Raw genomic sequence first — 15,011 nt, forward strand, 5'->3', positions numbered from 1 at the left:
CATCCCCCCCCCCCCCCCCCCGCCCCCCCCCCCCCCCAAAAAAAAAAAAAAAAAAACCAGGGGTAACTACACATTTTTTATTCATTCAAACTTGTGTTATTTATAGATCTCCATTCATTTGTTTTTTGTTAAAATTTATCCTCTCTCTCTCTCTCTCTCATATATATATATATATATATATATGAAAAGTCTACGGTGCCAATTGCCACTAGTGTTGCTTGTACTGGGTACAAGTCAAAAGCATTGGGAAAGGCTTTAAGTTTGTACGGGGTACTGTGGGGACTACAAACTCAAAGCCTTCAAGATTCACTTCGTACCGGGTACTGTGCCTATGCCGATCGGTACCATAGAAATTATATATATCTTTTGCTGTAATTCATACAGTAAAAGACAGGAAATGGAATTCAAGTGATCTTGCAACATGCCAACATGTTGAGATCATAACTAAGAGATTTCCATCATATAGCTGATGTGCATATTTTATATGAGAACTGCTCGATAACAATCAGTGGAATCTATTTTAGGTTAGATTATTTAGCTCTTGGCAATTTATATGGAGTGGTACTTGATTAGTAGCCCTCAATCTTGTTAGCTTTTGACGTGATTGCATTTGCCCAATTATTTTTATCAGGGAAGGCAGTGGCCTGCTACTCAGTGGAAGTTCTACATTGCATTTTCATTATTTCGTGGAGCATCAATCTATGCAGGTGTACATAACAGATGGATCATGGTAATATTGATTTTCAACAATTATTATATACTCCACCGTATATTGGCCTAGGGATATTGTTTGAGACTAGAAGTTCTAAAGTATTGTATAGGGATTAGTTGGAACTTGGAAGTAGTGTTGAAGTATTATTTTGAAGTGGCAGAAAGTACATAGTGAATAAGTAGATGTCAGATAATGATAGATCTAGTTGAGGGAAGCCTTTTCAAGATGCTGTTTCAGTGCTAAGTGTATAACTTAATGGAAAAAGTTGATGAATTTGAAAATCATTTTAGTCTTATTTTGATATTGATTAAATGGAAAGTAGGTCAAGTAATATTAAACTGAGACAGTATCTCATGTGATTGATCTGGTCTAAAAAATATGTTATGCAAGCTTAATGATCTGCATATCATTTTGTATGTGAGTTATAGGGTAATGCTTCGGGGGGTGAACGTGCCAGACTTGCTGGAGAGAGGGCTAATTCTTTAATCAGAACTGCATGGTCATATATTGGAAGACAATCTGTTCTCCCACCAGATTTCCCAGCTGGTAAATAAGATTCTACTTGTTACGTTCCATATACAACTAAAGAAATGGTGTATGCTTCAACAGTTCATATAGGTTTTGCATGACTAAGTACCCCTAGATATGTTGTGTGCTTCAATACTTCATGTATGTTGGTGCATGTCTTAGTGAATTGCGTTGTTAAGCATACCTCAATCCCCTTATTGCATATATATGCTGGGATAGCTTTATTTGTTTATCGATAACCACTTATATTTGGAAGGAGTAATGCCTTAAGCCAGTTTGAATAAACAACTTGAAGTGCTTTTCGATAAGCTCAAAATAGTTTATGTGAATTTATCGTTTCAACCAGTGTTTGACTTGGTTCCGTTGAGCTGATTTTCAGCTTATCAACTGGATATAAACATTTATGTTTTTTTTTAGGGTTTAGGGTTTAGGGTTTATGGCTTTTGGAAAGTTGTTTTTTAGCTTATTTCCATGAGTTATTTCAAGGAGATTATTAGAATAAACCAGAAAACAGCTTTTCAAATACTTAAAAATCCCTGGCACGCTGTAATACTTCTAAAATCATGAATTTCAGTTTACTTGCTGCGATTTTTTTTTAAAGCAAGTCTTCACGTTTTCTGGTAACTAGTATGCCATAGTAACAGACTTTCTCCTTTGTATGATATCCTTGAAAATGTGTTGAACACCCAAAACATTAGTTACTGTACCTAACATATCTTGACTTCTACCGTCGTGTAACTTTACCAAAGTACATGATGATAATGATGGAGCAGGTTTGATTTTTTCAATGTGTATGTCTAACTGTTCAAGTGTACTTTTTAAAATGCTGGTATGCTTTCAGAGAAAATTGCATCAGATGGAATGCAACAATCTGGTCATGAAAGTCAAAATCTTGTCTTCCCTGTTGGAGCCAAATTTGTGCCTAATAAAAAAATTCAAGATTTGAGAGACAGATTGATCAAGTTTATGGAGCATCACATATACCCACGGGAAAATGAATTTTACAAACTTGCTCAGTCTACCATGCGTTGGACAGTTCACCCGGATGAGGAAAAGTTAAAAGAACTGGCGAAAAGAGAAGGCCTTTGGAACTTGTTTATACCTGTATGCATTTCTTTTCAGTTCCTTGTTTATACAGCAAGGAACAAGCAACACACACTAAATTAAAAAATTAAATAGAAGGGAATTCATCGCAATTCGCAAGTTAATAATCTTACCTGGCAAAATCAGTAGTAAAGAGTGAAACAACTTTTCTGATGTTTGACTATTGTCCTCATGTACTTGTGCAGTTTGATAGTGCAGCTCGAGCAAGAAAACTTCTTTTTGGAGAAAGCAGTGACACTACATCAAACAGCAAATATGATTGCTTATTGGGTGCAGGACTCTCCAATCTAGAATATGGGTATCTCTGTGAGATAATGGGTCGTTCTATTTGGGCACCACAGGTTTTCAACTGTGGGGCACCTGATACTGGAAATATGGAGGTAAAGGAAAAAAAAATCTTGTGCTGCTTGAATGTGACACCTTGCTTGCAGACACTCATTTTTCTGATCAACAATCAACATTGTGAAAACCTGGCTATTATGGAGAATATTTGTTGAGGATTGTTTAGATTATCATTTCCTGTATATTTAAAGTTCTATAATTGAACACATGTTGATTCCACTCATGCTAATATGGTTTGTATTTTAAAGAGTATTGCATTCATGTAATCCATGTCTGACTGCTTACCTTTAGATGTTACGTAGTATTTTGTAATAGTTACTAAATATCAATGGTTCATTGTTTTTAGGTATTACTTCGATATGGGAATGCCGAACAGATGAGGGAATGGCTTATTCCCTTGCTTGAGGGAAAGATACGATCTGGCTTTGCGATGACAGAACCACAAGTTGCATCCTCAGATGCAACCAATATAGAGTGCTCCATAAAAAGGTAAAAGTGATACTATGCCGATATAGCAATGGTTAGAATTCATTTCGAAAGTATTTTTACCACCTGTGGAAATCCCACCTTTAAAAGAAAAGCAAAATTTTTGTTGCTTAATTTTGATAATAATTCACTGTGGTGATAAAATTTACTGACATCCCTTGTAATTGTGAGCTAAGCTTGGTTGCTTCAGAATCATCAATCATCAAAGAAGTTTTATAGTTTGTGTCTTGGAAATATAATAGCAGAACAGAAAAGGGAAAAGGTCAAGATTTCGGTGAAAAGAAAATTTGTATCTAAGAAGTTTGAATGCCTTTTGAATTTGATTTTACACTTTTAAATGCTAAAAGAGCCTTGGATGAGACATTAAGAAAATTTTCTAATTATTCTGTGGCTACTGCCAGCATTTTGGGTTTTAAATGCAGAATTAGTTATCGTTTTATGGATTCCTTTATGTGAAAAACTATGCTCCACAGGCTTGGGGATTCATATATCATCAATGGAAAGAAATGGTGGACTAGTGGTGCCATGGATCCTAGGTGCAAACTTCTCATTGTTATGGTTAGTTGTCTTTTTAATTGATTAACATGAGAAATCCTTTGTCTCTGATTTAAAATTTAAGGCAGCTGCTCATTTAATCCACTTGCAGGGGAAAACTGATCCAACAGCTCCAATGCATAAACAGCAATCCATGATTTTAGTAGATATAAACTCCCCAGGTATAAAGATAGAGCGACCACTGACAGTGTTTGGTTTTGATGATGCACCACATGGGCACGCGGAAATACTGTTTGAGAATGTGTGTGTCTCAGAGAAGAACATTGTTCTTGGAGAGGGGCGTGGGTTTGAGATTGCACAGGTAAAGATAACAACTTTCTTGAGGAGTTCAAATAGTTATTCTTAGCTCTAGCTTAAATTTCTATTCTAGCTGTACTGTCAAAAGTGCAAGACCAATTCCATCTAATGGAAGACTAATTCTTTTTTGCATACCTAAAATTGGATCTCTCAAATTTCAGTTTTTTTTTTTTTTTTTTTAAATCTTATAAATATATTTTATTTTGAATCCCAGATTGATACTTCCTCTGGACATGTTTTACACAGGAAAGCATTTTGAAAATTTTTCAACACGGGATGTTTGAAACAGTGTTTCATGTTTCCATTTGGCATTTGCTTACAGGGTAGGTTGGGTCCTGGAAGGCTGCATCATTGCATGAGGTTAATAGGTGCAGCTGAACGTGGTATGCAGATGATGGTTCAGAGGGCTAGTGAGAGAAGAGCTTTTGGAAAGTTTATTGCTGAGCATGGTTCATTCCGTTCTGATGTTGCCAGAGTATGTTGGTGACTGGTTAAAAAGAAGAGCAATTGCTGGGATGAATTTACTTTTTTTTTTTTTTAATAAATAAATTAAAAAAAAAGTGTTGATGATTGAAATGTGAAGTAAATGCATTGTTTTTTATGTGATGTTTGTAGTGCCGAATAGAAGTGGAGAAAACGAGATTGCTAATTCTGGAAGCTGCAGACCAGCTTGATCGGTTAGGGAACAAAAAGGCTCGTGGTACCATAGCAATGGCAAAGGTAGTATTGTATTTAGGAGGAGTTGATAACATGTTATGGTAGGTGAAGTAAGAAATTGATGGGGTGTTAATGTAGGTAGCAGCTCCAGATATGGCACTGAAAGTAGTTGACATGGCAATGCAAGTGCATGGAGCAGCTGGGCTATCAGGGGACACTGTTCTAGCACATCTGTGGGCTACAGCCAGGACGTTGAGAATAGCAGATGGTCCAGATGAAGTGCACTTGGGGACCATTGCAAAGTTAGAGTTACGGAGAGCCAAACTGTGATCATCCTGAATCCTGAAGACACAATAAATAATGTACGTTTATTAAGGAGGAAATAAATTTGGATTGCACTCACTTTGTAATTTAAAATTTTTTTAGTTAACGCCCCATCGGGACATATGATCCGGCGGAAAAAGAAATAAATGGTATGGCTTGCAAATTGCATAAACCTTGAGCTCGAGGAGAGAAGAGAAGAGAAAACGACAGATAGCTTGTCTTTGTAACAACCACTGAAAAGTAAATTATTAACATGGAAAATGAAACGATTAACCTGAAATTCTCCCTCCCTCAAAATAAAATTAAGCTGACCAGTTCAACATGATCTGTCTGTCCTCTGTTCTGTCCTGTGGTGCCATTTTATTTACTGGCTGGCGAAGAGAAAATCTTGGCTGCACTACATAAGTACCTATTGCCTCTCAACCTCAAATTCACCAATCCACATTTCTCATCCCATCTTTGCGTGATATAAATAAATGGCTTTGCCTCCTTTCATGTTTCAAGCATCCGTCACAGCCTACGGGCTTATAAAAATCATAAACAAATATAAATATAATTTTTCTTTTTTGAACTCTCTTTTCTTTATTTATGCACGAAATTTAATTTTTTTTTTTTTTAAAAAAAAAAAAAAAAACNAAACTGATCCAACAGCTCCAATGCATAAACAGCAATCCATGATTTTAGTAGATATAAACTCCCCAGGTATAAAGATAGAGCGACCACTGACAGTGTTTGGTTTTGATGATGCACCACATGGGCACGCGGAAATACTGTTTGAGAATGTGTGTGTCTCAGAGAAGAACATTGTTCTTGGAGAGGGGCGTGGGTTTGAGATTGCACAGGTAAAGATAACAACTTTCTTGAGGAGTTCAAATAGTTATTCTTAGCTCTAGCTTAAATTTCTATTCTAGCTGTACTGTCAAAAGTGCAAGACCAATTCCATCTAATGGAAGACTAATTCTTTTTTGCATACCTAAAATTGGATCTCTCAAATTTCAGTTTTTTTTTTTTTTTTTTTAAATCTTATAAATATATTTTATTTTGAATCCCAGATTGATACTTCCTCTGGACATGTTTTACACAGGAAAGCATTTTGAAAATTTTTCAACACGGGATGTTTGAAACAGTGTTTCATGTTTCCATTTGGCATTTGCTTACAGGGTAGGTTGGGTCCTGGAAGGCTGCATCATTGCATGAGGTTAATAGGTGCAGCTGAACGTGGTATGCAGATGATGGTTCAGAGGGCTAGTGAGAGAAGAGCTTTTGGAAAGTTTATTGCTGAGCATGGTTCATTCCGTTCTGATGTTGCCAGAGTATGTTGGTGACTGGTTAAAAAGAAGAGCAATTGCTGGGATGAATTTACTTTTTTTTTTTTTTAATAAATAAATTAAAAAAAAAGTGTTGATGATTGAAATGTGAAGTAAATGCATTGTTTTTTATGTGATGTTTGTAGTGCCGAATAGAAGTGGAGAAAACGAGATTGCTAATTCTGGAAGCTGCAGACCAGCTTGATCGGTTAGGGAACAAAAAGGCTCGTGGTACCATAGCAATGGCAAAGGTAGTATTGTATTTAGGAGGAGTTGATAACATGTTATGGTAGGTGAAGTAAGAAATTGATGGGGTGTTAATGTAGGTAGCAGCTCCAGATATGGCACTGAAAGTAGTTGACATGGCAATGCAAGTGCATGGAGCAGCTGGGCTATCAGGGGACACTGTTCTAGCACATCTGTGGGCTACAGCCAGGACGTTGAGAATAGCAGATGGTCCAGATGAAGTGCACTTGGGGACCATTGCAAAGTTAGAGTTACGGAGAGCCAAACTGTGATCATCCTGAATCCTGAAGACACAATAAATAATGTACGTTTATTAAGGAGGAAATAAATTTGGATTGCACTCACTTTGTAATTTAAAATTTTTTTAGTTAACGCCCCATCGGGACATATGATCCGGCGGAAAAAGAAATAAATGGTATGGCTTGCAAATTGCATAAACCTTGAGCTCGAGGAGAGAAGAGAAGAGAAAACGACAGATAGCTTGTCTTTGTAACAACCACTGAAAAGTAAATTATTAACATGGAAAATGAAACGATTAACCTGAAATTCTCCCTCCCTCAAAATAAAATTAAGCTGACCAGTTCAACATGATCTGTCTGTCCTCTGTTCTGTCCTGTGGTGCCATTTTATTTACTGGCTGGCGAAGAGAAAATCTTGGCTGCACTACATAAGTACCTATTGCCTCTCAACCTCAAATTCACCAATCCACATTTCTCATCCCATCTTTGCGTGATATAAATAAATGGCTTTGCCTCCTTTCATGTTTCAAGCATCCGTCACAGCCTACGGGCTTATAAAAATCATAAACAAATATAAATATAATTTTTCTTTTTTGAACTCTCTTTTCTTTATTTATGCACGAAATTTAATTTTTTTTTTTTTTAAAAAAAAAAAAAAAAACCATGTCTGACGCCGCTGGAAGTAAAAAAAACGCGGCGATTGCTAGCGTTGCCGGTGTTCTTTTGGTGGCCTGCGTGGTGGCTACCACCGTATCCGTGACAAAGCAGGGCGGTGGGTCTTCGGAGGGCGAGCAAGGACTTACAACCTCAACGAAGTCGGCTCACGCGATTTGCGCCACCACCGATTACAAGGACACATGCGAGACTAGCCTTTCTGAGGCAAAGAACACGAGCAACCCGAAAGAGCTTATAAAGGTGGCTTTCGACGCGGCCATGAAGAACCTTAGCGATGTCATCTCTCATTCGGCTTTATTGAAGAAAGCCAGTAAGGACCCCCGTACTAGCGGGGCTCTAGATGTATGCAAACAAGTCCTGAATGACTCGGTGGACGATATCAGGAGGTCTTTGGATAAGGTGGAGGGATTTGGCATGGACAAGATGCAAGAGTACGCGGACGACATCAAGGTTTGGCTCAGTGGTGCCATTACTAACCAGCAGACATGTTTAGATGCCTTCCAGAACACCAGCGGAGATACCGGCGAGAAAATGAAGAAACTTGTCAACTTCACGGGGGAGCTCACCAGCAACGGCCTGGCCATGGTTACCCAGTTCAGCGACGTCCTCCAAACCCTGGAAATCCCGGGAATGAAGAAAAGGCGGCGGCGGATACTGTTGGATGAGTTTGCGGAGGAGCGCAGCAGACTCCTCCTGGGGATGGCTTCGCCTTCCAACCTCAAACCCAAAGCAGTGGTTGCTAAGGACGGAAGCGGCCGTTTTAAGACCATAAACGGCGCTATTAAAGCAATCCCCCCCAAGAACAACGTCCTCTACGTCATCAAAATCAAGGCCGGCATTTACAAGGAGCAAGTGATGGTTCCTAGAAAGATGAATAAAGTAGTATTCGTGGGAGAGGGCCCAACAAAGACCAAGATAACAGGCGGCTTGAATTTTATAGACGGCACAGCCACATTCAAGACCGCCACAGTTGCTATCCAAGGAGATGGTTTCATGGCACGAGATATCGGAATCGAGAACTCTGCGGGAGCCGCTAAGCACCAAGCCGTCGCCCTCCGCGTCTCGGCTGACGACGCCATCTTCTACAACTGCCGCATAGATGGGTATCAAGACACCCTCTACACCCACTCCTACAGGCAATACTTCCGCAACTGCACCATCACCGGCACCATTGATTTCATCTTTGGAGATGCCGCAGCCGTGTTTCAGAACTGCAAAATGATCGTGAGGAAGCCCTTGGGAAACCAGGCCTGCATGATCACCGCCCAGGGTAGGAAGGACCACCGCGGAGTTGGCGCCATTGTCATCCAGAATTCGGAGTTCCTCCCGGACGCAGCTCTCAAAAGCGTCAAGCCAGCCGTCACCGTGTACTTGGGGCGGCCTTGGAAGGAGTTCTCCAGAACAATCATCATGAAATCTTACATCCACGCCTTCATTCACCCAACGGGGTGGTCTCCCTGGATGGGAAACTTTGGACTCAACACTTGCTGGTATGCGGAGTACCAGAACAGGGGCCCCGGCGCTAACACCAAAGCCAGGGTCAACTGGAAGTGTTACCAGAAGCGCATTACACCCGAGGTTGCTAATCAATTTACTGCCGGAGTCTACCTTAAGGGAGATGCCTGGATCAAGCCCACCGGCATCCCCTACACTGCTGGGATGTGATAATATAATATATTATTATTATATTATATATGCATGCAGGTTAGGTTAATTAATTAAGGCCCATCATCTCATCATATCAATTCAATTTCCTATATATAAGTTTCAACCTCAAGCCTAAGATTCTGATTTGTAAGAAAAGGTAAATTACAAGATGTGTTTTGATGGTGCAATATTGATCCTCACATTCCACATTTTACAAAATTTGAGCATAAGTACATAAATATTATCCCAAACTCAGTCTTTCACCCACCAAACTAAGTTATGCTCGGGGACAATTTGCTATATATAAGAGCGAGTATCTATTGACGATGTTAAATTAGCTAGGTAAGATTGTTAGATATAAATGTAATTTAACATTGATTGAATGTAAACTTGATTACAAGAAACTTAATTTTGTAGCCCTGGAACGGAGAACGAACCACATCACTACAATTATAACTCATAACCTTAGATGGGTATGAGTACGGTAAACTATAACTCATCCATTTCTAAAGTTCCAAATCTTTGGCAAACTGCATTCCCTACTTCTCTAAATCCACCATTTGCCTAAGCTTTGCCTCCTCCACTCTCTTATATATATTGCTGAACTTCCCAATTGTTTCAGCTAAACTCCTAAATCCTTCTAACTGCGCCACTAGCTCCATCCTTCATCTTGCTCCCGACAGAAAATGTTAGCGTCTACCGTGGACCTAACGTCTCAAACTCACCGAATTCGCAGATCGCTTAACAAACATAAAGCTAATAGAATGAAAATGACTAGCTAAGTTGTGAATGTCCTCAAGGATAAAGTCAAAGGAGGAGACAAATCTAAGAATTGTTTAATCCTTGGATGACAAGCAGGGAGTCTAATTCTACTTGGACATTTTCAATGTTCATTTCTTTGAGTCAAGTAAGAGCTTCCCATATGCAAATAACCTCCGCTTCCTTTGGGTGATAAAGGCCTTGCCACATTTTCTCCTTTACTGCCACATTTTCTCATTGAAAATGCCAAATCTCTTGTTTTTAGTAAAGACAAATAAAAAAACCATCCAGAAAGAAGATAGCCCCAAACTAGTAGCCAATACAAGTGTCACCTTCTCCAACCATTACAGATAAGACCACCAAAAACAAAAAATATATACTACGGTAGCCGCGACAATCTCAAAAACTACAAAAACAACACAACAAATTGTTGTTCTAGGAAAACCCAAAAAGAAACCCTAAAAAACATCAATTCTCCCTCCCCCATTTCCCTGCTGCTGCACAAAGCATTAATCCCCACCCCAGTACTCACAAAAACCGAAGAAGCCTTCATTTCTCATTATTTGCTATTTTGTAAGTTTGCAACTTCAAAACAAAAAAGCTCAAACACGCACAGTACTATGGACTCCTCAAAGATATATGGCTTGCCCCCCATTATATCCACAACCACAGGGACATCACAGCCTCCTGCAAATGCCCTCTCTTTCACAGGTATACGAGCTCCTCTCACTATTGATGATTCCGATGATTTCGAATATTCTTCCTCGTCTCTTAGTAATGCCGAAAACGACAGTAGCATTGCTGATGCTTACACTAGCCACAATGAGTCTGCTTCTGAAGCTTCTATTAGCGGTGAGGATGGTTTTGACTCTAATTCTGAGATGGATGACTCTGGCCCAAATGAGCAAACCCTTGAAGTTGAACAGACCCCATTTGTTAACCAGTTTGATTATAGGCCTTCTGTGGAATACTCAGAGGGTGAAATTGTTGAAGAAAATAGTAATCTCGATGAATTTGATGATGATTATATATCTTCTGTTGGAAATGTGGGATATAGTGGTTTTAGACAAGGTATACCGATTGCCGTGTTGTCAGTGGACAATGATGATGATTCCGAAGGTAGTGTAGTAATGGAAGATTTCAATGATGGTTTCTCTGGCTCTGTTAGAGTTCCAAGTTATACTACAGTGTTAGAGAGGATAGGAGGAAGTGCACCTAAAGTTAGAGTCCCCACTGTCGAAGGTGAGGAGGAGGAGGAGGAGGAGGAGGAGGAGTTAGAATGCAATGAGAATGCAATGCAACCAGATGTTGTAGTGGATGACGGTGGGGTGGAAGATGAGAATGCCCAAGAAAAACAGGTTGTTGCAGTAGATTCAGTGTTGAGTGGTAATGCGAAGAGGTTGGTTTCTGATTATGTCCAACACCAAATTATTGCTGACTGCCCTGTTCCTGATTCAGTGCCAGATGAATACAAGGATTGTGATGTTGAAGAGATAAAAGTAGAATGTAGGGTGACAAGTAAAGAGCCTCCTCTGCCACTGAGAGAGCAGCTGGAATCCACTGGCATGCAATTAGAAGAAGACATTCAATCTGTTTATATGGGTGCACAAGATATAGAGATTGTGAACTTGGATATTGATTCTAAGCTTCCTGTTGTTTTTAAGTGGGTAATTGAAGAAGAACCTAAGGAGTTGAATTTCTTTGGAATTGATGACGATATGGGGATTGCCAAAAGTAACTTACAGGTTGGAGAAAATGCTTGTCTCGCTCAAATAGGTAAGAATGAGATCCAAGACAGCATAGTCAAGCAAGAAATTTATCAAAGTTTTGAGACAAAGACTTGTAACATTAAGGGTGATGAAGTTAAGAGCAGTGATGGTGCAGAAAATGTTCAAATATCAGCAGCCCAGGATCAGGTATTTCCCCTGAGTGGCACTGAAGTGAATACAACTCATGGACTTGCAGAAGGAGATGAGTTGTCAAGAGATTCCAACATTTCTCAATCTATGGCAATCAATTCCCTTCCAGAGTTACAGATAATTAAAGATAATTGTACATTCAAATTAGTGGAAGATGAGGAAAATTCATTTCCACTCAACAATGATGATGGATTGACCTTTGAAGATTCTAGAGTGAAGGAAACCATAGATCGATCAGACTATCGGTTTGATGGAGACAGCTGCCTGGATCATGTGCAGAATATAGATGGTGAGGTTGTTACAGACTCAAATGGAGAGGTGGATACAATTGAAGAAAACAAAAAGAAAGAAACATTTGAAACTGCTGCACTGTTGAAGGCTGCTGGATTAGGATCCACAATTCAACCTTCGGGGATTGTTTCCCAGCCGAAGGACTCTAATATTTCTGCTCCTTCAGATCATGCAGTTGAACCAGAAGGAATCTTAAGTGAAGCAGAAAGGAGTAACCTTGAGAAGATACAGCAGTTGCGCTTAAAATTTTTGCATCTAATCCACAGACTAAATCAGCCTCCTGAAGATTCCTTAGCTGCTGCACAGGTTTTTAGTTGTCTAGCACTTGCTACAGGGAAGCCATTTGCTCAAGCATTCTGTGTGAACTCTGCTCAAACAGAAGCACTGCAGTTTGAATCAGATGGTAGGAACAACCTGAACTTCTCTTTGAATGTCTTGGTTATTGGGAAAACTGGAGTTGGCAAGAGTGCTACTATAAATTCCATTTTCCATGAGGACAAAGCAGTGACTGATGCATTTAAACCTGCCACAACCACTGTGAAGGAGATGGTTGGGACATTGGAGGGAGTCATAGTTAGAGCCTTGGACACTCCCGGTCTCAGATCTTCCATCTCAGAACAAATATATAACCGTAAAGTGCTGCTGTCTATAAAGAAGGCCATGACAAGATGCCCACCAGATGTTATCCTCTACATTGATCGTCTGGATACACAAACTAGAGATCTTTGTGATTTGCCATTGTTGAAATCCATCACCACATATCTTGGTCCATCAATATGGGAGAAAACCATTGTTACCCTGACCCATGCAGCTTCAAGTCCTCCTGATGGATCAACTGGGAAACCCTTAAGCTATGAAATGTTTGTGGCTCAGAGATTGCATGCTATTCAGGAGTTGATTAACCATACTGTTGGTGATTTGCATATAATGAGTGCTGGTTTGATGAATCCAATGTCTCTGGTAGAAAACCACTCTTTATGTATGAGAAATGGAAATGGAGAAATACTGCTTCAACACAGAGAAAATTGGAGATCTCAGCTACTGCTCTTGTGTTACTCAATGAAGATTGTGTCAGAATTAAGTAGTGTTGTTAAAAGTAGAGATCCTTTGGACCCTGACTTTGAAATGTGTTGGCCTCCTCTTACATATTTCCTATCTTCTGTACTCCAATACAATGTTCATCCAAACTGTGAAGGTGAGGATGTGGACTCAGACAGTAGTAGTCAGCCAGCATATTTGTCTAATTCAGGCAAAGAAGATGAAAATGAGTGTGAATCATCAATCCGAATTCATACAGGGCCTATTTTCAAGTTGCGTGGATGGGACTGTGATTATGGATATGATCAACCTACCCTTATATGGGGAAGAAGGTGTAAAGTAGGTGTTAGGGCAGAGTTGAACAAGAAGCAAAGTGGTGGGATGTGCATCAGGACAAGCAGCTCAGATTATAGTCAGATTGGTATACTATGTATAATAATAACAGTAGTGAAAGACATAATAAGGAGGATCTATCCTCAGGAGTTGTAGAAGGTGTGGTGTGGTTTGCAGAGTGCATGATTTTTGTTTTGATGTATTTGTGAAACCAACCCATATTCATGTATTGATCTATTTCTGGGATCCTAGCAGCTGGGAAGTGGCAACTTCAGTTGGGTATTGTATTGAATTGATTTAGCAGTCCTGTCAGTGTCAACAACATATGGTCGCCAAGTAATGGAGAGGAGTTCACCGTCATTGTACTTTCACGTTGCAATGACACAAAGGTAATTCCGGATCCCATTTTCTTCGCACACTATATTTTTACTCTTAGAGTTTTTGTTTAAATTCATGGTTCATGCCTTGATGCATCATGCATTACTTATGTTGTTATTCTATGCTCATTTTTATCTCTATATGCTAGAGGTTGTATTTGTTAATTAAGTTTCCGGGTTCATCTGTATACTGTTCCTCTTTTACATTTTTTTTTTCTACTTCAAATTCAAATTTAAAAGCTCCCATTGCGTCCATTAAGCAACTATATGAACACTTCGGTATTTGTACTCTTTGGTTGATCTATATCATATCTTCTTTATCCAAGGTCTCAGATTGTTTTCTTATAGTTTGAAAGTTTTTTTTAATGGTTTTTAAAGCTAGCTAGCTGCAAACTTCACATTTAATTTATCATGAACCTTGCATGCATCCTGGTCAGATTGGGAACGGAAATGCCCCAGTTCTGGATTGCTGTGAAGTTTGCTGAGCTGATGACCAAGATTGATAGATGATCGATCTATCTGGTAAGGAGCCCAAATTTTTGAAAAATGATGATGCTGGGTGGGTTTGTGAAAATGGGCAAATTATGCCGTAGACCCAGGTCCACCTTGCAAGGTGGACCTGGGTTCAAAACTACGTCGTTTTGTCTTTTTTTTTTTTATTAAATTAGTAAACACATTGCTGAATTAGAGTTGCTCAAAAATGTGTGAATGTAGAGGTTTTAAAGTGTGAATGTAGAGTATAGAAATCGTGAATGTAGACTTATGATTGTGTGAATGTAGAGTTGCCTAGAAATGTGTGAATGTAGAGGTTTCAAAGTGTGAATGTAAAGTATAGAAATCGTGAATGTAGAGTTATGCATGTGTGAATCTGTAATAGAGTTAAGAAGTTCTAAGCAACTTGTAGCCCTGTAATGTGTTAATGTGGAGTTCTTAAGTTGTGAATATAGAGTACAAGACCTGTGGATATAGAGTTTTGAATGCGTGAATGCATAACAATGGTAATACAGTTACTAAACATATAATCCTTTAATGTGTGAATGTAGAGTATCATATAATCCTGTAATATGTGAATGTGGAGTTTACAAAGTGTGAATGTAGAGTATAGTGTATGTGAATGTAGAATATAGTGTATGTGAATGTAGAGGTGGACCTGGGTCCACGACATAACAATCCGT

At 39.1% G+C, this 15,011-nt stretch overlaps 4 protein-coding genes across 4 annotated transcripts in view; all 4 read left to right on the forward strand.

Moving 5' to 3' along the window:
* Positions 1-5,177, forward strand: part of LOC115996726 (probable acyl-CoA dehydrogenase IBR3) — a 7,804-nt gene extending 2,627 nt beyond the window's left edge. Inside the window, exons 8-17 of the mRNA XM_031236102.1 lie at positions 632-730; positions 1,141-1,258; positions 2,082-2,344; positions 2,530-2,724; positions 3,033-3,175; positions 3,646-3,730; positions 3,819-4,028; positions 4,347-4,499; positions 4,640-4,744; positions 4,820-5,177. Coding sequence (XP_031091962.1) covers positions 632-730; positions 1,141-1,258; positions 2,082-2,344; positions 2,530-2,724; positions 3,033-3,175; positions 3,646-3,730; positions 3,819-4,028; positions 4,347-4,499; positions 4,640-4,744; positions 4,820-5,011 — 1,563 coding nt within the window. The 3' untranslated portion in view covers positions 5,012-5,177. The remainder of the gene's footprint in view (positions 1-631; positions 731-1,140; positions 1,259-2,081; positions 2,345-2,529; positions 2,725-3,032; positions 3,176-3,645; positions 3,731-3,818; positions 4,029-4,346; positions 4,500-4,639; positions 4,745-4,819) is intronic.
* A 466-nt stretch (positions 5,178-5,643) lies between these two features.
* LOC115996870 (probable acyl-CoA dehydrogenase IBR3) lies at positions 5,644-6,996 on the forward strand (the record flags this gene model as incomplete). The annotated part of the gene is made up of 4 exons (XM_031236309.1): positions 5,644-5,847; positions 6,166-6,318; positions 6,459-6,563; positions 6,639-6,996. Coding segments are annotated over 4 exons (654 nt in total), but the record flags the coding sequence as incomplete, so codon positions are not given.
* A 464-nt stretch (positions 6,997-7,460) lies between these two features.
* On the forward strand, positions 7,461-9,231 carry LOC115996871 (pectinesterase-like). Its single transcript, XM_031236310.1, has one exon. The coding sequence runs from the start codon at positions 7,461-7,463 to the stop codon at positions 9,135-9,137; it is 1,677 nt and encodes a 558-aa protein (XP_031092170.1). The 3' UTR covers positions 9,138-9,231.
* Positions 9,232-10,300: 1,069 nt separating this feature from the next.
* On the forward strand, positions 10,301-14,333 carry LOC115997301 (translocase of chloroplast 159, chloroplastic-like). The gene is made up of 2 exons (XM_031236836.1): positions 10,301-13,848; positions 14,274-14,333. Exon 1 carries the CDS (start codon positions 10,499-10,501, stop codon positions 13,613-13,615), a length of 3,117 nt encoding a protein of 1,038 aa, XP_031092696.1. The 5' UTR covers positions 10,301-10,498; the 3' UTR covers positions 13,616-13,848; positions 14,274-14,333.
* Positions 14,334-15,011: the final 678 nt, after the last annotated feature.

Source organism: Ipomoea triloba, chromosome 11 (assembly GCF_003576645.1).
Source record: "Ipomoea triloba cultivar NCNSP0323 chromosome 11, ASM357664v1".
NCBI lineage: Eukaryota > Viridiplantae > Streptophyta > Magnoliopsida > Solanales > Convolvulaceae > Ipomoea > Ipomoea triloba.